This window comes from Zophobas morio, unplaced genomic scaffold, assembly GCF_036711695.1.
Source record: "Zophobas morio isolate AGI-343-1 ecotype UQ-CSIRO unplaced genomic scaffold, CSIRO_AGI_Zmor_V1 ptg000020l, whole genome shotgun sequence".
Classification (NCBI taxonomy): domain Eukaryota; kingdom Metazoa; phylum Arthropoda; class Insecta; order Coleoptera; family Tenebrionidae; genus Zophobas; species Zophobas morio.
In genome coordinates, this window is record NW_026972125.1 from 1,249,885 (window position 1) to 1,272,481 (window position 22,597).

General features: G+C 28.0%; 1 protein-coding gene across 1 annotated transcript; it reads left to right on the top strand.

The window, feature by feature from the left end:
* Positions 1-314: 314 nt before the first annotated feature.
* Positions 315-18,406, top strand: LOC135131283 (uncharacterized). Its single transcript, XM_064058953.1, has 12 exons — positions 315-501; positions 620-770; positions 821-1,073; positions 1,146-1,256; positions 7,474-7,576; positions 7,629-7,778; positions 8,082-8,225; positions 17,296-17,446; positions 17,501-17,753; positions 17,803-17,913; positions 17,972-18,074; positions 18,123-18,406. Exons 1-12 carry the CDS (start codon positions 381-383, stop codon positions 18,272-18,274), a joined length of 1,803 nt encoding a protein of 600 aa, XP_063915023.1. The 5' UTR covers positions 315-380; the 3' UTR covers positions 18,275-18,406.
* Positions 18,407-22,597: the final 4,191 nt, after the last annotated feature.

Here is a 22,597-nt window from a genome sequence, read left to right on the forward strand (position 1 = left end):
AGAAAGAAAGGTGAAGCAACGAAATATTGAAAAATGAAAAGATTCAAAAGAGCAAAATCTAAAATTTAAAAAATTTAAACTGAAAACTCAAAAAATTGCAAATCAAAAAATTGAAAATCTGACATTTTTCTTATAATTTTTCAAAAACGTGAACGTCACGATTCATGGAAAACATAATCGCAATTTCTCTATCCGAGTTAGAGGTTGCATTTTTTCTAAGACCACGAATTTGCATTAAATAAGCAATTCTGAATCATTAAAACCAGTTTTTGATTTTCTGTCAATGTAGTTGTCAAGGTTCTCACAAATGTTGTAAATTTTTCTATCAAAGTGCTTAGGAACGGCGAATTTTGTAGTGGACAAACCTTGATGCTGTTAAAATGCGACTTATTTCCATCGACCCAGAACAACTTTACCAAAAAGACCCCAACATAAAACGGGAAGATGTGAAAACCCTGCAAGAGTGGTTGAGGAAGCAACCGCATCTACCTAAGATTGAAGGCAAGTAAATTAAGACGTAATTGTTGGAAACAAGTTACGTAACGCTGTGTTTCGACCATACTTCATCAGTATCAATTTCATTTACCTACGTTTTGTCAACACCCATAATTCTTTTTAGAATCGCAAGCCATCATCTTTCTACACAGCTGCTGCTACAGCATCCAGGCAACCAAACGAACAATCGATTGCTACTTCACCCGACGAACTCGGCATCCAGAAATATTTAGGTACCCATCGGCAGATCGATTAAATAAGGCCCTTCCCATCAGGTATTCGTGTAGTGTTACAATTTGTTTGAAAAATATTACATCCGTCGTAGTCTGCAGCAATACTTACCGAGGAAAACTCCCGAAGGGTACAGGGTGCTCCTGAAAAGACTCATGGACGTTAAAGTGGAATATTTCAACTTCACCAACGAAATTATGTTGATAAATTTAATAATTGCGTTGTCTATTCACAAACACGGGATCTCAGAAGGATTGGTCTCGGTTTTCGATTTTCAAGGAGTCGCACTGGGCCATCTAGCGAGAGTGAATCTGTCGGTCTTGAAATGTGCACTGGATCATCTACAGGTGTGTATATACATACATATTACATGTATAATTTTTCGTACACGTTGCTGGCTATTTGTTTGTGTGTATTAGGAAGGACTGCCGGTCAGGGTCAAAGGCATACACGTGATCAACGCAGTACCATTCATGGATAAAATTCTAGCGTTGGTGAAGCCTTTTCTTCAGCGTGAATTATACGAAATGGTATGTATGTCTTCTATTTGTCATTAATATTTGGTATGAAAACAAGTTCTAATAAATAACGTACTCCTATTTGCCGTTTATGAATCCGTGTTGAGTTTTTACCTTAGGCATCCAGATTTTTTGAACAAGAATCAAAATTGTGTACTATTTTAAAATTTAACTTTAAAATTGCAAAATCGAATGCTTTAAAATTTTGCAAACGTTGTAAGGTTATCGGAAGGTAAATCGTTAATAAAAATTTATACGTTCATGCCCCCAGCAATTTTGTCGAATAAATGTTTTTTAAATGCTGAAAATTAGCATAGTTCTGAGCTTGTGGTTTGTGAATCCGTGTGGAATTTTTATCTTAGACATCGAGATTTTTGGCAAAAAAAAGAATTTTTCGATTTTCTCATTTTTCCAATTTTCGATTTCTCGATTTTTCAGTTTTTCTATTCTTCAATTTTTTGATTTTTCAATTTTTCAATTTCGCGATTACTCATTTTGTCGCTATTTCAGTGTCGGGATTTTTCAAATTTTCGATTCTTCAAATTTTCGATTTTTCGATTTTTTCATTTTTCCAATTCTCAATTTTATGATTTTTCAATTTCTCGACTCTTCTTCAATTTCCCAAATTAACGATTTTTTCATTTTCCCATTTCTCGATTTCTCGATATTTCAGTTTCGGGATTTTCCACTTTTTCTATTCTTCCATATTTCTCGATTTTTCAAATTTTGATTTTTCAGTTTTTGACGTTTCTAAATTTTTGATTTTTGATTTTTCAGTTTTTGACGTTTCTAAATTTTCAATTTCTTGATTTCTCAGTTTCTCGATTAAACGATTTTTTGATTTTCGAATTTCTCGATTTCTCTACTTTTCAATTCTCCAATTCTTCAATTTGGATTTTCCAATTTTTTGGGATTTTTAGACTTCTCGATTTTTTGCCTTTTCGATTTTTCAATTTTTGGATTTTTTAATTTTTCGGTTCTTTTATTTTAAATTTTGTATTTTTTGGATTTTTTGATGTTTCGAATTCTCGATTTTTCAATTATTCGATATATTTGAATTTCTAAAATCTTTTTTTTTTCAATTTCTCAATATTTATATTTTCCAATTTTTAGTTTTTTTTTAAATTTTCTATTTCCAAATTTCAATTTGTTGATTTAGCTAGATTTCGATGTTTTGATTTTTTGATTTTCCAATTTTTCGTTGTTTCAATATCCCTATTTTTCATCATTCCAATTTTTCAATTTCTCGATTTTTCAATTTTCGGATTCTTCAAATATTCAGTTCGTCAAAGTTTTAAATTTTGGATTTTAAATTTCTCGATTTTTCGTCTTTCGATTTTGCCACTTCCGACTTTTCGATTTTTAAATTTTAGATTTTTGAATTTTTTAATTTTTCAATTTTTCAATTATTCAATTTTTCTAGTTCTGATGTTTCTAAATTTTTCAATTTTCGAATTCCCAATTTCTCGATGAAACGATTTTTTAATTTACCCATTTTTCAATTTCTCAACTTTTCAATGTTTTAATTTTCCAGTTCTTTCAATTCTTCAATTTTTCCGAATTTTTAGGTTTCCGATATCTGAAATTTTCGTTTTTCAACTTCAATTCCCGTATTTTTGCAATTTTTTGATATTTAACTTTTAGATTTTTATTTGTTTGATATTTTGTTTCGATTTTTCGATTTTTCACTTTTTCGGTATTTTTCAATATTCAAAATTGTGTATTTTTTTTATTTCTGATATTTCGATTTCTAAATTTTCAAATTTCTCGATTAAACGATTTATTGATTTTCCCACATCTCGTTTTGTCGACTTTTCAATGTTCCGCTTTTTTAGTTAGTTTAGTTTAGTTCTTCAATTTTTCAATTTTTTAATTTTTTCACTTTTCAGGTGTTTCATTTTTCAGTTTTTCGATTTTTTAAATTTTCGATTTTTCAATTTTTCAATTTCTCGATTTCTCGATTAAACGTTTTTTTTTTAATGTTACCATTTCTCGATTTTTCGACTTCGGTTCCTGAATTTTTCAATTTTTCGATATTTGAGTTCTGGGATTTTTCAACTTCTCGATTTCATACATTTCCGATTTTTCAATTTTTCGCTTTTTAAATTTTACATTTTTTATTTTTTCAGTTTTTGGTTGTTGCGTTTTCTCGATTTTTCAATTTTTCAATTTTTTTAATTTCTAAAATTTTTTTCGATCTTTCTATTTTTCAATTTTTCGAATTTTTAAAATTTTTGGTTCAGTTTGTCGATTTAGTTAGAAACGATGTTTTGATTTTTTGATTGTCCAATTTTTCGATTTTTCGATTTTTCAATTTTTCGATGTTTCAATTTCTTTTTATTTAAAATTTTTCAATTTTTAACTTTCCGATTTTTGATCTATTTCGAACGATTAGTTTTTGATTTTTCGACTTCTCGAATTTTCGATTTCTCGATCTGTTGATGTTGCGATATTTCGATTTCTTGATTTTTCGATTTCTCAATTTTTCATCATTTCAGTTTTAGAACTTTCCAATTTCTGGATTTTTCACTTTTTTGATTCTTCATATTTTCGATTTTTGATTTTTTCATTTTTCGATTTCTTAATCTCCGATGCTTCAATTTTTCGTTTTTTCAATCTTTCAATTTTTAGATATTTCGATTTTTCTATTAGTTTGACCTTCTCAAATTTTCAATTTTTCGTATTCTCAGTTTCTCGATGAAATGATTGGTTGATTTTCCCATTTCTCGATTTCTCGACTTTTCAATGGTTGGACTTTTCAGTTTTTCAATTCTTCAATTTGTTAAATTTTCATTTTTCGACTTTTTTCAATTTTTCGATATTTGCGTTCTGGGGTTTTTCGCCTTTTAGATTTTTTATTTTTTCGGTCTTTTGTGTTGTTTCTATGTCACGATTTTTCAATTTTTCGATATTTTTTAATTTTTAAAATTTTTGGTTTTTCGATTTGTTGATTTTTCGATTTTTCAACTTTTCTGTTTCTGACGTTTAAAAATTTTCAAATTTCCGAATTCTCAGTTTCTCGATTATAAAATTTTTTGATCTTCCCATTTCTCGATTTCTCGACTTTTCAGTGTTTCGATTTTTCAGTTTTTCAGTTCTTCACTTTTTCAATTTTTTGAATTTTCAGGTTTCCGTTTCCTTAAATTTTCGTTTTTCGACTTCGATTTATTCAAATTTCCGATTTTTTGATTCTTCGGTTTTTGGATTTTTCCAATTCTCGACTTTTCGATTTTTTTATTTTAAATTTTAAATTTATTTGTATTTCTCAGCTTTTCAAATTTTTAAATTGGTGATTTTTAATTTTTCTGATTTTTCAATTTTTCTATCTGTTTAAATGTTACCTTTTTCGACTTTTCAACTTTTCCATTTTACGATTTGTTAACACCTCGGTTCCTTGATTTTTTTTTTATTTTGATGTTTCGATTGCTTGATATTTCGACTTTTCGACATTTCGTTTTTCGACTTCGATTCCTGGATTTTTCAATTTTTCGATATTTGAGTTCTGGGATTTTTCGAATTCTCGATTTTTCACATTTTCGATGTTTCAATTTTTCGTTTTTTGAAATTTAGATTTTTTGTTTTTTCTGTTTTTTGGTTGTTTCGATTTCTCGATTTTCGAATATTTTTTTATTTTTAAAATCTGAAGTTTTTCTTTTTCTCGGTATTACTATCTTTCAATTTTTCCATTTTTTAAAATTATGTATTAATTTTTCAGTTTTGCAGTTTGTCGATTTAATTCCATTTTCCAATTTTTTGGTGTTTCAATTTCTTTTAATTTAAAATTTTCCAATTTTTAACTTTTCGATTTTTGGTTAATTTCGATTTCTCAATTTTTTGATTTATCGATTTCTCGATTTTTTGATTTCGCGATTTCTCGATCTGTTGAGGTTGCGATATTTCGATTTCTGTTTTTCGATTTTCCGATTTTCCAATTTTTCAATTTTTTGATCTTCCGATCTTTCGATTTTTTGATTTTTAAATTGTTCCCAATTTTCAATTTCTGAATTTAACAATTTTTTGATTTCGCCATGTCTCGATTTCTCGACTTTTCAGTGTTTCGATCCATCCGTTTTTTAATTCTTCACTTTTTCAATATTTCGTTTCCTTAAATTTTTGTTTTTCGACTTCGATTTCGGGATTTTTCAATTTTTCGATATTTGAATTTTGGGATATTCCGACTTCTCGATTTTTTACATTTTCAATTTCTAAAATTTAAGGTTTTTCGATTTTTCGAGTTTTTCAAATTTTTAATTTTTAAATTTGTCGATTTAGATAGACATCGATGTTTTGATTTTTTGATTGTTCAATTTCTCCATTTTTCGATTTTCCAGTTTTTCCATGTTTGGATTTCTTTTAATTTTAAATTTTTCAATTTTTACCTTTTCGGTTTTTTTTTTTTCGATTTCTCAATTTTTTTATTTATCAACTTCTCTACTTTTTGATTTCTCGATCTGTTGAGGTTGCGATATTTCGATTTCTTGGTTTTTCGACTTTTCGATTTTCCAATTTTTCAATTTTTTGATGCTCCGATCTTTCGATTTTTTGATTTTTAAATTGTTCAATTGTTCTATTTTTTACGTTCCTAAATTTTCAAATTTTCGAATTTTCAATTTCTGGATTAAACAATTTTTTGATTTTCCCATTTCTCGATTTCTTGACTTGTCAATGTTTCGATTTATCCGCTTTTCAATTCTTCACTTTCTCAATGTTTCAAATTTTCAGGTTTTCGTTTCCTTAGATTTTTGTTTTTCGACTTCGTTTTCTGGATTTTTCAATTTTTAGATATTTGAATTTTGGGATATACCGAGGTCTCGATTTGATTTTTAAAAGTTAGATTTTTTGACTTTACAATTTTTCTATATTTTTCAATTTCTAAAATTTAAGGTTTTTCGATTCCTCGAATTTTTAAAATTTTTGATTTTTCAATTTGTCGATTTAGTTAGATATCGATGCTTTGATTTTTTGATTGTTCAATTTCTCCATTTTTCGATTTTCCAATTTTTCAATTTTTTGATCTTCCGATTTTTCGATTTTTTGATTTTTAAATTGTTCCCAATTTTCTATTTCTGGATTAAATAATTTTTTGATTTTCCCAATTATCGATTTCTCGACTTTTCAATGTTTCGATTTATCCGTTTTTCAATTCTTCACTTTTTCAATTTTTAGAATTTTGAGGTTTTCGTTTCCTTACATTTTCGTTTTTCGACTTCGATTTCTGGATTTTTCAATTTCTCAATATTTGAATTTTGGGAAAGTTGGATTTTTGACTTTTCAATTTTTCTATATCTTTCAATTTCTAAAATTTAAGGTTTTTCGATTTCTCGAATTTTTAAAATTTTTCATTTTTCAATTTGTCGATTTAGATAGATATCGATGTTTTGATTTTTTGATTGTTCAATTTCTCCATTTTTCGATTTTACAGTTTTTCCATGTTTCATTTCTTTTAATTTTAAATTTTTCAATTTTTAACTTTCGATTTTTGGCCAATTTCGATTTCTCAATTTTTCGATTTTTCGCCTTCTCAACTTTTTGATTTCCCGATTTCTCGATCTGTTGATGTTGGGATATTTCGATATCTCGGTTTTTCGGCTTTCCGATTTTTCGATTCTTGGATTTTTAATTTCTCGATTCCTTGGCTTTTGGATTTTTCCGTTTCTCAACTTTTCGATTTTTTGATTTTTAAATTTTAGATTTTTGTATTTTTCCATTTTTCGATTTTTCAATTTCTCAGTTTTTCAAGGTTTCAACTTAGGGAAATTTTCACTTTTTGGATTTTTCAATTTTTCGATTGTTTGATATTTCGACTTTTCGACATTTTGAATTGCGATTTTTCTATTTAAAATTTTCGATTTTTCAGATTTTTCTATTTTTGAGTTTAAAATACTTTATTGTGTGATAGTACAACACGTGTTTCGGTACACAGATCTTCTTCAGGTAGAAACAGTTTGGAATAAATATTTTTATTATTATTATTAAAACATTTCCGTCAGCTCAAATAAGTTTAAGGTAATCTTTTTTCCATAAATTTATTAAAGTTGTTTCACCTTGGACATTTTTCACAAAATTTACTATGTAGTTATGAATTAGAATTATTTTGCCGCATTATTCTCCCCACAATGAAATACTGTATGCTCAGTTGACATTTACCTAATTAAACTTTTATGACTTAAAACAAACCACCACCCTTATAAATCAAAACAAGAGTTCTGGTACATTAATTATTTTGTAGATCCATATCCACTCGTCTTTTGATTCGTTGTACAAATACATACCAAAAGAGTGCTTGCCTTCCGATTACGGTGGAGAACTACCCTCATGTCAGGTCTTCTGGGGTATAATTGCAAAACTTCATTCACTTGTGTCTTAAATTACTGAATTTTGTAGAAGAGTTGAAAAAGGACCTTTTCGACAACGCACAGTTTTTCCAATGGCACGATTCGCAAGCAGTGGACGAATTAAAAAGAATGGAAAAATCTACTGTTTTGGATTCAACTTTAGGCGTGGACGGAACGTTCAAGAAGCTCGAAATTGATTAATTGTTTATAATTCTGGTGGTGAACGGAAATCCCAGTTTTAACAACAATTGACGTCAATCGGACGAACACATGGCAACCACGTCTGTTTTTCCCAAAAAAAAAATATATAAACCCATGAAACCTCCATATTATCGATAAAATAATTCTGTTTACGTAATGACAATTAAAAATAAACACAAATTTTATCTTATTAGGCTTTAAATTAGTTCGAACGAGTTTACGCAGTGTACAAGGTTGTAGAGGTAATTTGCGAGACCATTTATTTCTTTGTCAAGGTCCACCTAACCATGCTGGTAATCAGTCGGCGACTTGCTGGGGTACAAGATGCACTTGACATGTATCGAAGCAGAAAAATTGTACCTAAGAGACCCGAAAATCAAGCCTGAAGATGTGAAAATCCTGCAAGAGTGGCTCAAGAAGCAGCCCCATCTACCAAATTTGGAAGGTCAGTAAACAAAGTGTTTTCTGTTTTTTGTAAACATTTACAGTATGTGCTACAAGGTTAAATTAATTAATGTGCGTCACGCATATTTCTTCTATGCGGAAAAAAAACTAAAACACGTGCGGATTTATGAACTATGTTAGTGCCATTTTTCGAGTACTCGATTTTTCGGTTTTGGGATCTTTTAATATTTTAATTCTTCAATTTTCTTTACATTTTTCGATATTTTGATGTTTCGAATTTCTATTTTTCAATTATTGGCGTTTCTAAATTTTTCGATTTTTCAGGTATTTGATTTTTCGATTATTTTATTTTTCCTCTTGATTTTTCGATTTCCCGATTTTTCAATTACTCGGTTTATTTATTTTACAATTTCTGGCAACCAAAATGTCGATTTTTTGATTTCTCAATTGATTTTGCGATGTTTTCCTCGATTTTTCTATTTTCTGATATTTTATTTTGCGGTTTTTTAAATTTGAGATTTTTCAACTTCTCGATTTTTCGACACTTCGACTTTTCGAATTTTTTATTTTTCCCATTTCTCGATTTCTCGAGTTTTCAGCTTTTTAATTCTTTAAATTTTCAATTTACGGCTTTAGATTTTTCATCTTCTCGATTTTCCGACTTTTACGTTTTTTGATTTTTCCCATTTCTTGATTTTTCGACTTCTCGATTTCTGGATTTTTCTGTTTTAATCCTCCAGATTTTCAATTTTTCGGTTTTTAAGATTTTGGTTTTTTCAATTTTAAAAATTTTTGTTTTTTTTTAACTTTTAAATTTTTTGATTTGTCGATTTTTCAATTTTTCATTTTTTGACTTTTCTAAATTTTAAATTTTTGGATTTTTCGATTAATCGATTTTTAGATTTTTCAGTTTTCCCCATTATTCTTCAAGTTTTCGACTTGACAAGTTTTTGAATTTCGAATTTTTTTAAATTTTCGATTTGACGATTTTTCGACTTTTCGAGTCTAGCTTTTCCAATTTCAATATTTCGATTCTTTACATTTTAACTTTTTAAGAGTTCTTCAATTTTCTTTTTTCCGATATTTTATTTTTCGGTTTTTTAATTTTTAGATTTTTCTTTTTCTCGATTTTTGAATTTTTCGATTTATCATTTGTTCGATATTTCGGTTTTGGTGTCTTTCAATATTTTAATTGTTCAATTTGTCCAAATTGCGTTCCGGTTTTTCAATTTTCTCCTTTTTCAATTGTCCAATTTTTCGATTTTTTAATTTTTCTATTTTTCAATTTTTCAATTTCTCAATTTTTCGTCTTCTCGGTTTCTTTGTTTTTCTGTTTTTTCAATTATTCTTAAAATTTTCGATTTTGCAGGGTTTTGATTTTTCAGCCTTTTAAATTTTCGGTTTTTCGATTTTTTCGACTTGACGATTTTCCGACTTTTCGATTCCTAACATTTCCAGTTTTTCAGTTTTTCAGTTTTGGGATTTCTCAATATTTCGAATCTCCAATTTTTCAATTTCTTGTTTCAACTTTTCGATTTTTCAATTTTCTGATATTTTATTTTAAGGTTTTTTTAAATTTAAAATTTTTAAATTTCCCGATTTTTCTATTTTAAAATTTTTGGCGTTTCTAAATTTTCAATACTCGATTCTTAATCGCTTTTTCGATTTTTCGGTTTTGGATATTTAGATTTTTTGATTTTTCCCTTTGTCGATTTTTCAGTTTTTTAATTTTTCAAATTTTCAATTTTTCGATTTCTCAGGTTTTTAATTTTTAAAGTTTTAAAATTTTCGTTTTTTCGTCTGGACGAGTTTTCGATTTTTCAATTTTTCAATTTTTAGCATTTGTAAATTTTCATTTGAATTTTTAATTAATCGTTTTATCCGTTTTTCGATTTTTCGACATTTCGATTTCTCGATCTTTCAGTTTTTTAATTCTTCAAACTTTCAATTTTTCGATTTCTCTGGTTTTTAATTATTTAGATTTTAAAATTTTCGGTTTTTCGATTTTTCATCTCGATGATTTTTCGAATTTTCAACTTTTTAATTCTTTAAATTTTCAATTTACGGCTTAGATTTTTCATTTTCTCGATTTTCCGACTTTTACGTTTTTTGATTTTTCCCATTTCTTGATTTTTCGACTTCTCGATTTCTGGATTTTTTTGTTTTAATCCTCCAGATTTTCAATTTTTCGGTTTTTAAGGTTTTGGTTTTTTCAATTTTAAAAATTTTTGTTTTTTTTAACTTTACAATTTTTTGATTTGTCGATTTTTCAATTTTTCATTTTTTGACTTTTCTAAATTTTAAATTTTTGGATTTTTCGATTAATCGATTTTTAGATTTTTCAACTTTTCGATTTCTCGATTTTCCGACTTCTCGATTTTTTTATTTTTCAGTTTTCCACATTATTCTTCAAGTTTTCGACTTTACAAGTTTTCGAATTTCGAATTTTTTTAAATTTTCGATTTGACGATTTTTCGACTTTTCGAGTCTAGCTTTTCCAATTTCAATATTTCGATTCTTTACATTTTAACTTTTTAAGAGTTCTTCAATTTTCTTTTTTCCGATATTTTGTTTTTTGGTTTTTTAATTTTTAGATTTTTCTTTTTCTCGATTTTTGAATTTTTCGATTTATCATTTGTTCGATATTTCGGTTTTGGTGTCTTTCAATATTTTAATTGTTCAATTTGTCCAAATTGCGTTCCGGTTTTTCAATTTTCTCCTTTTTCAATTGTCCAATTTTTCGATTTTTTAATTTTTCTATTTTTCAATTTTTCAATTTCTCAATTTTTCGTCTTCTCGGTTTCTTTGTTTTTCTGTTTTTTCAATTATTCTTAAAATTTTCGATTTTGCAGGGTTTTGATTTTTCAGCCTTTTAAATTTTCGGTTTTTCGATTTTTTCGACTTGACGATTTTCCGACTTTTCGATTCGTAACATTTCCAGTTTTTCAGTTTTTCAGTTTTGGGATTTCTCAATATTTCGAATCTCCAATTTTTCAATTTCTTGTTTCAACTTTTCGATTTTTCAATTTTCTGATATTTTATTTGAAGGTTTTTTTAAATTTTTAATTTTTAAATTTCCCAATTTTTCTATTTTAAAATTTTTGGCGTTTCTAAATTTTCAATACTCGATTCTTAATCGCTTTTTCGATTTTTCGGCTTTTGGATATTTAGATTTTTTGATTTTTCCCTTTGTCGATTTTTCACTTTTTTAATTTTTCAAATTTTCAATTTTTCGATTTCTCAGGTTTTTAATTTTTAAAGTTTTAAAATTTTCGTTTTATCATCTGGACGATTTTTCGATTTTTCAATTTTTCAATTTTTAGCATTTGTAAATTTTCATTTGATTTCTTAATTAATCGTTTTATCCGTTTTTCGATTTTTAGACATTTCGATTTCTCGATTTTTCAGTTTTTTAATTCTTCAAACTTTCAATTTTTCGATTTCTTTGATTTTTAATTGTTTAGGTTTTAAAATTTTCGGCTTTTCGATTTTTCAACACGATGATTTTTCGAAATTTCAACTTTTTAATTCTTTAAATTTTCAATTTACGGCTTTAGATTTTTCATCTTCTCGATTTTCCGACTTTTGCGTTTTTTGATTTTTCCCATTTCTCGATTTTTCTGTTTTAATCCTCCAGATTTTCAATTTTTCGGTTTTTAAGATTTTGGTTTTTCAATTTTAAAAATTTTTGTTTTTTTTTAACTTTACAATTTTTTGATTTGTCGATTTTTCAATTTTTCCTTTTTTGACTTTTCTAAATTTTAAATTTTTGGATTTTTCGATTAATCGATTTTTAGATTTTTCAACTTTTCGATTTCTTGATTTTCCGACTTCTCGATTTTTTTATTTTTCAGTTTTCCCCATTATTCTTCAAGTTTTCGACTTTACAAGTTTTTTAATTTCGAATTTTTTTAAATTTTCGATTTGACGATTTTTCGACTTTTCGAGTCTAACTTTTCCAATTTCAATATTTCAATTCTTTTCATTTTAACTTTTTAAGAGTTCTTCAATTTTCTTTTTTCGATATTTTATTTTTCGGTTTTTTAATTTTTAGATTTTTCTTTTTCTCGATTTTTGAATTTTTCGATTTATCATTTGTTCGATATTTCGGTTTTGGTATCTTTCAATATTTTAATTGTTCAATGTTTCCAAATTGCGTTTCGGTTTTTCAATTTTCTCCTTTTTCAATTGTTTAATTTTTCGATTTTTTAAGTTATAAATTTTTCGATTTTTCAGTTTTTCTATTTTTCAATTTTTCAATTTTTCGAATTTTCGTCTTCTCGGTTTCTTTGTTTTTCTGTTTTTTCAATTATTCTTAAAATTTTCGATTTTGCAGGGTTTTGATTTTTCAGCCTTTTAAATTTTCGGTTTTTCGATTTTTTCGACTTGACGATTTTCCGACTTTTCGATTCGTAACATTTCCAGTTTTTCAGTTTTTCAGTTTTGGGATTTCTCAATATTTCGAATCTCCAATTTTTCAGTTTCTTGTTTCAACTTTTCGATTTTTCGATTTTTCGATTTTTCAATTTTCTGATATTTTATTTTACGGTTTTTTTTTATTTTAAATTTTTAGATTTCTCGATTTTTCTATTTTAAAATTTTTGGCGTTTCTAAATTTTAAATATTCGATTCTTAATCCCTTTTTCGATTTTTCGGCTTTTGGATATTTAGATTTTTTGATTTTTTAATTTTTCAAAATTTCAATTTTTCGATTTCTCAGGTTTTTAATTTTTAAAGTTTTAAAATTTTCGTTTTTTCATTTGGAAGATTTTTTGATTTTTCAATTTTTCAATTTTTAGCATTTGTAAGTGTTAATTTAATTTCTTAATTAATCTCTTTATCCGTTTTTCGATTTTTCGACATTTCGATTTCTCGATCTTTCAGTTTTTTAATTCTTCAAACTTTTAATTTTTCGGATTCTCTGTTTTTTAATTCTTTAGGTTTTAAATTTTTCGATTTTTCAACTCGATGATTTTTCGAATTTTCATCTGGACGATTTTTCGATTTTTCAATTTTTCAATTTTTAGCATTTGTAAATTTTCATTTGATTTCTTAATTAATCGTTTTATCCGTTTTTCGATTTTTCGACATTTCGATTTCTCGATCTTTCAGTTTTTTAATTTTTCAAACTTTCAATTTTTCGGTTTCTCTGTTTATTAATTTTTTGGGTTTTAAAATTTTCGGTTTTTCGATTTTTCAACTCGATGATTTTTCGAATTTTCAACTTTTTAATTCTTTAAATTTTCAATTTCCGGCTTAGATTTTTCATTTTCTCGATTTTCCGACTTTTACGTTTTTTGATTTTTCCCATTTCTTGATTTTTCGACTTCTCGATTTCTGGATTTTTCTGTTTTAATCCTCCAGATTTTCAATTTTTCGGTTTTTTCAATTTTAAAAATTTTTGTTTGTTTTTTAACTTTACAATTTTTTGATTTGTCGATTTTTCAATTTTTCATTTTTTGACATTTCTAAATTTTGAATTTTTGGATTTTTCGATTAATCGATTGTTAGATTTTTCAACTTTTCGATTTCTCGATTTTCCGACTTCTCGATTTTTTTATTTTCCAGTTTTCCCCATTATTATCCAAGTTTTCGACTTTACAAGTTTTCGAATTTCGAATTTTTTTAAATTTTCGATTTGACGATTTTTCGACTTTTCGAGTCTAGCTTTTCCAATTTCAATATTTCGATTCTTTTCATTTTAACTTCTTACGAGTTCTTCAAATTTCAATTTTCCGATATTTTATTTTTCGGTTTTTAATTTTTAGATTTTTCTTTTTCTCGATTTTTTAATTTTTCGATTTATCATTTGTTCGACATTTCGGTTTTGGTGTCTTTCAATATTTTACTTGTTCAATGTTTCCAAATTGCGCTTCGGTTTTTCAATTTTCTCCTTTTTCAATTGTTCAATTTTTCGATTTTTTAAGTTATAAATTATTCGATTTTTCAGTTTTTCTATCTTTCAATTTTTCAATTTCTCGATTTTTTGTCTACTCGGTTTCATATTTTTAGTCTTTCTGATTTTTCTCATTTCTCGATTTCTCGATTTTTCAGATTTTTAATTCTTCAAATTTTCAATTTTTCGATTTCTCAGATTTTTAATTTTTAAAGTTTTAAAATTTTCGTTTTTTCATCTGGAAGATTTTTCGATTTTTCAATTTTTCAATTTTTAGCATTTGTAAATTTTCAATTGATTTTTTAATTAATCACTTTATCCGTTTTTCGATTTTTCGACATTTCGATTTCTCGTTCTTTCAGTTTTTTAATTCTTCAAACTTTCAATTTTTCGATTTCTCAGATTTTTAATTTTTAAAGTTTTAAAATTTTCGTTTTTTCATCTGGACGATTTTTCGATTTTTCAATTTTTCAATTTTTAGCATTTGTAAATTTTCATTTGATTTCGATTAATTACGTTTTATCCGTTTTTCGATTTTTCGACATTTCGATTTTTCGATTTTTCAGTTTTTTAATTCTTCAAACTTTCAATTTTTCAGTTTCTCTGGTTTTTAATTTTTAGGTTTTTGAAATTTTCGGTTTTTCGATTTTTCAACTCGATGATTTTTCGAATTTTCAACTTGACGATTTTTAGATTTCTCGATTTTTCGGTTCTTCGATTTTTCAATTTTTGGCATTTTTAAATTTTTGTTTGATTTCTTGAGTAATCGATTTCGATTTTTCGATTTTTTGACTTTCATATTTTTAGACTTTCTGATTTTTCTCATTTCTCGATTTCTCGATTTTCCAGTTTTTTAATTCTTCAAATTTTCAATTTTTCGATTTCTCAGGTTTTTAATTTTTAAAGTTTTAAAATTTTCGTTTTTTCATCTGGACAATTTTTCGATTTTTCAATTTTTCAATTTTTAGCATTTGTAAATTTTCATTTGATTTCTTAATTAATCGTTTTATCCGTTTTTCGATTTTTCGACATTTCGATTTCTCGATCTTTCAGTTTTTTAATTCTTCAAACTTTAAATTTTTCGATTTCTCTGGTTTTTAATTCTTTAGGTTTTAAAATTTTCGGTTATTCGATTTTTCAACTCGATGAATTTTCGAATTTTCAACTTGACGATTTTTAGATTTCTCGATTTTTCGGTTCTTCGATTTTTCAATTTTTCAATTTTTGGCATTTGTAAATTTTCGTTTGATTTCTTGAATAATCGATTTCGATTTTTCGATTTTTTGACTTTTATATTCTTAGACTTTCTGATTTTTCTCATTTCTCGATTTCTCGATTTTTCAGTTTTTTAATTCTTCAAATTTTCAATTTTTCGATTTCTCAGGTTTTTAATTTTTAAAGTTTTAAAATTTTCGTTTTTTCATCTGGAAGGTTTTTCGATTTTTCAATTTTTCAATTTTTAGCATTTGTAAATTTTCATTTGATTTCTTAATTAATCGTTTTATCCGTTTTTTGATTTTTCGACATTTCGATTTCTCGATCTTTCAATTTTTTAATTCTTCAAACATTCAATTTTTCAATTTCTCTGGTTTTTAATTCTTTAGGTTTTAAAATTTTCGGATTTTCGATTTTCCAACTCCATGATTTTTCGAATTTTCAACTTGACGATTTTTAGATTTCTCGATTTTTCGGTTCTTCGATTTTTCAATTTTTCAATTTTTGGCATTTGTAAATTTTCGTTTGATTTCTTGATTAATCGAGTTCGATTTTTCGATTTTTTGACTTTTATATTGTTAGACTTTCTGATTTTTCTCATTTCTCGATTTCTCGATTTTTCAGTTTTTTAATTCTTCAAATTTTCAATTTTTCGATTTCTCAGGTTTTTAATTTTTAAAGATTTAAAATTTTCGTTTTTTCATCTGGAAGGTTTTTCGATTTTTCAATTTTTCAATTTTTAGCATTTGTAAATTTTCATTAGATTTCTTAATTAATCGTTTTATCCGTTTTTCGATTTTTCGACATTTCGATTTCTCGATCTTTCACTTTTTTAATTCTTCAAACTTTCAATTTTTCAATTTCTCTGGTTTTTAATTCTTTAGGTTTTAAAATTTTCGGATTTTCGATTTTCCAACTCCATGATTTTTCGAATTTTCAACTTGACGATTTTTAGATTTCTCGATTTTTCGGTTCTTCGATTTTTCAATTTTTCAATTTTTGGCATTTGTAAATTTTCGTTTGATTTCTTGATTAATCGAGTTCGATTTTTCGATTTTTTGACTTTTATATTGTTAGACTTTCTGATTTTTCTCATTTCTCGATTTCTCGATTTTTCAGTTTTTTAATTCTTCAAATTTTCAATTTTTCGATTTCTCAGGTTTTTAATTTTTAAAGATTTAAAATTTTCGTTTTTTCATCTGGAAGGTTTTTCGATTTTTCAATTTTTCAATTTTTAGCATTTGTAAATTTTCATTAGATTTCTTAATTAATCGTTTTATCCGTTTTTCGATTTTTCGACATTTCGATTTCTCGATCTTTCACTTTTTTAATTCTTCAAACTTTCAATTTTTCAATTTCTCTGGTTTTTAATTCTTTAGGTTTTAAAATTTTCGGTTTTTCGATTTTTCAACTCGATGATTTTTCGAATTTTCAATTTTTCGACTTCTCAGATTTTTAATTTTTTAAATTTTAAAATTTTTGGTTTTTCGATTTTTCAAGTTAACGATTTTTCGATTTCTCGATTTTCCAATTCTTCCATTTTTCTATATCTCGATTTTTTCACTTCTCAATTTCTCTATTCTTCAGGTTTTGCAATTATTCTTCGATTTTTCGCTTTTACAGGTTTTTAATTTTTAAATTGTTTTGTTTTCGGATTTTGAATTTTTTGACTTGACGATTTTTCTTTTCATTTTTCCGATTTTTTAAGTTTTACATTTTCCGATTTTTCAATTTCTCGACATTCTAATTTTCCGTTTTTCTTTTAATTTTTCGATTTTAATTTTCAATTCGTCAATTTTTTCCAATTTTTCCAATTTTTAAATTTTAGATTTCCCAATGTTTTGATGTTTTGATTTTTCGATTAGATTTTTCGGTTTTTCAAATGTATTATTCTTCGATTTTTCAATTTTCGTTTTTTTTTTAATTAGAAAATATACAAAAGCTCAGACTTCTAATTTTATTTAATATTATGCCAACCCGTCAAAATATATTGTTTCAGAGTCGCAAGTGATCATCTTTCTCCATAGTTGCTACTACAGCATCCAGGCTACCAAAAAGACCATTGATTGCTATTTCACTAGACGGACTCTTCGTCGGGAGCTGTTTAACCTACCCACTGAAGACACAATAAGGAAGGCTTTTTCCGTTGGGTGAGTTTAAATGTCAAGTTTATAAAGCAATAAGACAACTGGTTGAAATTCCAGTTTTAAGAAAATTCTTCCAAGGAAAACGCCTCAGGGATATGTCGTCATGATTTCCGGACTGGTCGACCACAGACCGGATCGTTACATCTTCAACAATGAAGTGCTGCTGCTAAATTTGCTCTATTCTTTGCACATTTTCCAACAAGGATTCTCAGATGGGCTAGTAGGAATAATTGACTTTCAAGGGGGTACTTTGGGGCATCTAGCCAGAGTGAATTTGTCTACACAGAAATTTATGATAGACCATCTCCAGGTACAGGAGTCGATTTATTTTTCCTGTGTTTATACGTTATATTTACCAGGAAGGCATTCCCATTAGACTAAAGAGCATCCACATGGTCAACACCCCGTCATTCATGGACAAAATAATGGCGATTCTCAAGCCACTAATGAGTAGCAAATTATTTGAGATGGTAAACCATTTTTAAGTTTTTTCAAATCATGGGTAATTTTTTTGAGGAATTGTTTTAGATACAGGTTCACTCGACTTTGGACACTTTGTATAAATACGTCCCGAAGGAGTGTCTGCCTGAGGATTATGGAGGAGAACTTCCGTCTCGTCAGATGATGCAAGGTATTTTCAAAAGGTGGGATGATGTCATTTTATTATTTTCGCTTTCAGAAGAGACGTTGAAGGAGGTTTTCGACAACCTGGATTTTTTTAGATGGCACGATTCCCAGGTGGTCGATGAGTCGAAGAGAATTGGACAGCCGAATATTACGCAGAGTACTTTTGGGGTGGAAGGAACTTTCAAGAAACTGGCGATTGATTAGTTTTAGATTACTTAGGAGATTTTATTGGTTATATACAAATATGATGTAAACTAGATGCTCATTTTTCTTTGTTTCCTAGACAAAATAGACTGGTGAATTTAATTTGTTTTCAATAAAGATTTTTGTAAACAATTTTTTGTTTGCCTGCGGGGATGTTTTTTGACTACTTAAAAAGAAATTAACGATACACCAAATGTGATTAAAAAACTTTAAGAAATGGAATGGTAAAAACCGGTTTTATGAGTTTTGGTTAAAAAAAGCTGGGCAAAATTAGTCTAGAAACTTAATTTCAGGAAGATTCAAACTTGTTTAATTTTTGATTAATTTTTCCAAAGCTCTTTTGAGTCAAAATTTTCGAATTTCGGTTAAACGTACGGTGATTAGTCTGAAAATTACATCTTTCGCTGAACCGAACCTCCTGAATAAGAATTTGGAACCAAAAATATTCTAGAGAAGCTCTTGATTTGCTTTTTTAATTTTTTGATATTCGAGTTTCCTGAAAATGACACCGTGCGATAAATGTGTTCGTACATTCTAAACGAACAGAGATACCAAGCTAAGAACGCTCTCCTATGCCAAGAAAACTATAAGAAAGAGACTGGAAAAAACCGAAACAACCTCTCTTTGTTCGTTCAAAAATTATGGTCCGTCAAACTCACAATTTGGTTTTTGAGTTTTGTTTAAACAAAGATTTCGTTTAACATGGTGAAAATTTTCAACAAGCGATGTCAAAAACGCACTCAGCAGTGTAAAATTAGTATAGAAACTTAATTTCGGGAAGATTGAAACATGTTTATTTTTTGAATAATTTTTCCAAAGCTCTCTTGGGTCAAAATCTTCGAATTTAGGTCATTTTAATCTATCTCGGTTAAACGTAACTCGATTTGTCTGAAAATTACACCTCTCCCTAATTCGAACCTCCTAAATAAGAATCTGGTTTCAAAAATATTGTAAGAAGCTCTTGATTTTTTTTGTAATTTTTTGATATTCAAGTTTCCTGAAAATAACAGGGTACGATAAATGTGTACACAGATTCTAAACGAACATAGATACCAAGCTGAAAATGCTCTCCAATGCCAAGAAAACTATAAGAAATGGACTAGAAAAACCCCGTACAACTTCTCTTTGTTCGTTCAAAAGTTATGGTCCGTCAAACTCCCAATTTGGTTTTTGACTATTGTTTAAAGAAAGATTTCGTTTAATATGGTGAAAATTTCCAACAAGCGATGCCAAAAACGCACTCAGTTGGGCAAAATTAGTCTAGAAACTTAATTTCAGGAAAATTGAAGCATGTTTATTTTTTGAGCAATTTTTCCAAAGCTCTCTTGGGTCAAAATTTTCGAATTTAGACCATCCTAAACTATCTCGGTTAAACGTAACTCGATTTGCCTGAAAATTACACCTCTCCCCAATTCGAACCTCCTAAAGAAGAATCTGGATTCAAAAATATTGTAGAAAAGCTCTTGATTTTTTTTGTAATTTTTTGATATTCGAGTTTCCTGAAAATAACAGCGTACGATAAATGTGTACACAGATTCTAAACGAACATAGATACCAAGCTGAAAATGCTCTCCAATGCCAAGAAAACTATAAGAAATCGACTAAAAAAACCGCGAACAACTTCTCTTTGTTCGTTCAAAAATTATGGTCCGTTAAACTCCCAATTAAGTTTTTTGAGTTTTGGTTAAAGAAAGATTTCGTTTAACATGGCGAAAATTTTCAACAAGCGATGCCAAAAACGCACTCAGCTGGGCAAAATTAGTCTAGAAACTTAATTTCAGGAAAATTGAAGCATGTTTATTTTTTGATCAATTTTTCCAAAGCTCTCTTTGGTCAAAATTTTCGAATTTAGGCCATCTTAAACTACCTCGGTTAAACGTAACTCGATTTGTCTGAAAATTACACCTCTCCCTAATTCGAACCTCCTAAATAAGAATCTGGTTTCAAAAATATTGTAGAGAAGCTCTTAATTTTTTTTGTAATTTTTTGATATTCGTGTTTCCTGAAAATAACATCGTTCGATAAATGTGTACGTAGATTCTAAACGAACATAGATACCAATCTCAGAATGCTGTTCTATTCCAAGAAAACTATAAGAAATCGACTAGAAAAAACCGAAACAACCTCTCTTTCTTCGTTCAAAAGTTATCGTTCGTCAAACTCACAATTTGGTTTTTTGAGTTTTGTTTGAAGGAAGATTTCGTTTAATATGGTGAAAATTTTCAACAAGCGATGTCAAAAACGCACTCAGATGGACAAAATTTGTCTGGAAACTTAATTTCAGGAAAATTGAAGCATGTTTATTTTTAGAGCAATTTTTCCAAAGCGTCTTGCGTCAAAATTTTCGAATTTAGGCCATCTTAAACTATCTCGGTTAAACGTAACTCGATTTGTCTGAAAATTACACCTCTCCTAATTCGAACCTCCTAAAGAAGAATCTGGATTCAAAAATATTGTAGAGAAGCTCTTGATTTTTTTTGTAATTTTTTGATATTCGAGTTTCCTGAAAATGAGAGCGTACGATAAATGTGTAAACAGATTCTAAACGAACATAGATACCAAGCTCAAAATGCTCTCCAATGCCAAAAAAACTATAAGAAATCGACTAGAAAAAACCCGAACAACTTTTCTTTGTTCGTTTAAAACTTATGGTCCGTCAAACAACCAATTTAGTTTTTTGAGTTTTGGTTAAAGAAAGATTTCGTTTAATATGGTGAAAATTTCCAACAAGCGATGCCAAAAACGCACTCAGCTGCGTAAAATTAGTATAGAAACTTAATTTCGGGAAGATTGAAACATGTTTATTTTTTGAATAATTTTTCCAAAGCTCTCTTGGGTCAAAATTTTCGATTTAGGCCATCTTAAACTATCTCGGTTAAACGTAACTCGATTTGTCTGAAAATTTCATCTCTGTTTAATTCGAACCTCCTAAATTAGAATCTGGAATCAAAAATATTGTAGAGAAGCTCTTGATTTTTTTTGTAATTTTTTGTTATTCGAGTTTGCTGAAAATGAGAGCGTACGATAAATGTCTACACAGATTCTAAACGAACAGAGATACCAAGCCCAAAATGCTCTCCAATGCCAAAAAAACTATAAGAAATCGACTAGAAAAAACCCGAACAACTTTTCTTTCTTCGTTCAAAACTTATGGTCCGTCAAACTCCCAATTTAGTTTTTTGAGTTTTGGTTAAAGAAAGATTTCCTTTAACATGGTGAAAATTGTCAACAAGCAATGGCAAAAACGCACTCAGCTGCGTAAAATTAGTCTAGAGACTTAATTTCAGGAAGATTGAAACATGTTTATTTTTTGAATAATTTTTTGACATTCGAGTTTCCGAAAATAACATCGTTCGATAAATGTGTACGTAGATTCTAAACGAACATAGATACCAATCTCAGAATGCTGTTCTATTCCAAGAAAACTATAAGAAATCGACTAGAAAAAACCGAAACAACCTCTCTTTGTTCGTTCAAAAGTTATCGTTCGTCAAACTCACAATTTGGTTTTTTGGGTTTTGTTTGAAGGAAGATTTCGTTTAATATGGTGAAAATTTCCAACAAGCGATGTCAAAAACGCACTCAGATGGACAAAATTTGTCTGGAAACTTAATTTCAGGAAAATTGAAGCATGTTTATTTTTTGAGCAATTTTTCCAAAGCTCTCTTGGGTCAAAATTTTCGAATTTAGGCCATCTTAAACTATCTCGGTTAAACGTAACTCGATTTGTCTGAAAATTACACCTCTCCCTAATTCGAACCTCCTAAATAAGAATCTGGTTTCAAAAATATTGTAAGAAGCTCTTGATTTTTTTTTGTAATTTTTTGATATTCAAGTTTCCTGAAAATAACAGGGTACGATAAATGTGTACGTAGATTCTAAACGAACATAGATACCAATCTCAGAATGCTGTTCTATTCCAAGAAAACTATAAGAAATCGACTAGAGAAAACCGAAACAACCTCTCTTTCTTCGTTCAAAAGTTATCGTTCGGCAAACTCACAATTTGGTTTTTTGAGTTTTGTTTGAAGCAAGATTTCGTTTAATATGGTGAAAATTTTCAACAAGCGATGTCAAAAACGCACTCAGATGGACAAAATTTGTCTGGAAACTTAACTTCAGGAAAATTGAAGCATGCTTATTTTTTGAGCAATTTTTCCAAAGCTCTCTTTGGTCAAAATTTTCGAATTTAGGCCATTTTAAACTATCTCGGTTAAACGTAACTCGATTTGTCTGAAAATTACACCTCTGCCTAATTCGAACCTCCTAGATAAGAATCTGGTATCAAAAATGTTGTCGAGAAGTTTATAATTTTTTTAAATT

Excerpts from the sequence above, each read along its gene's own strand:
- LOC135131283 (XM_064058953.1), top strand. The coding sequence starts at position 381 with ATGCGACTTATTTCCATCGACCCAGAACAACTTTACCAAAAAGACCCC. Across the intron at positions 502-619 it reads GCATCTACCTAAGATTGAAG|AATCGCAAGCCATCATCTTT; the intron begins GCAAGTAAATTA and ends AATTCTTTTTAG. Across the intron at positions 771-820 it reads AATAAGGCCCTTCCCATCAG|TCTGCAGCAATACTTACCGA; the intron begins GTATTCGTGTAG and ends CATCCGTCGTAG.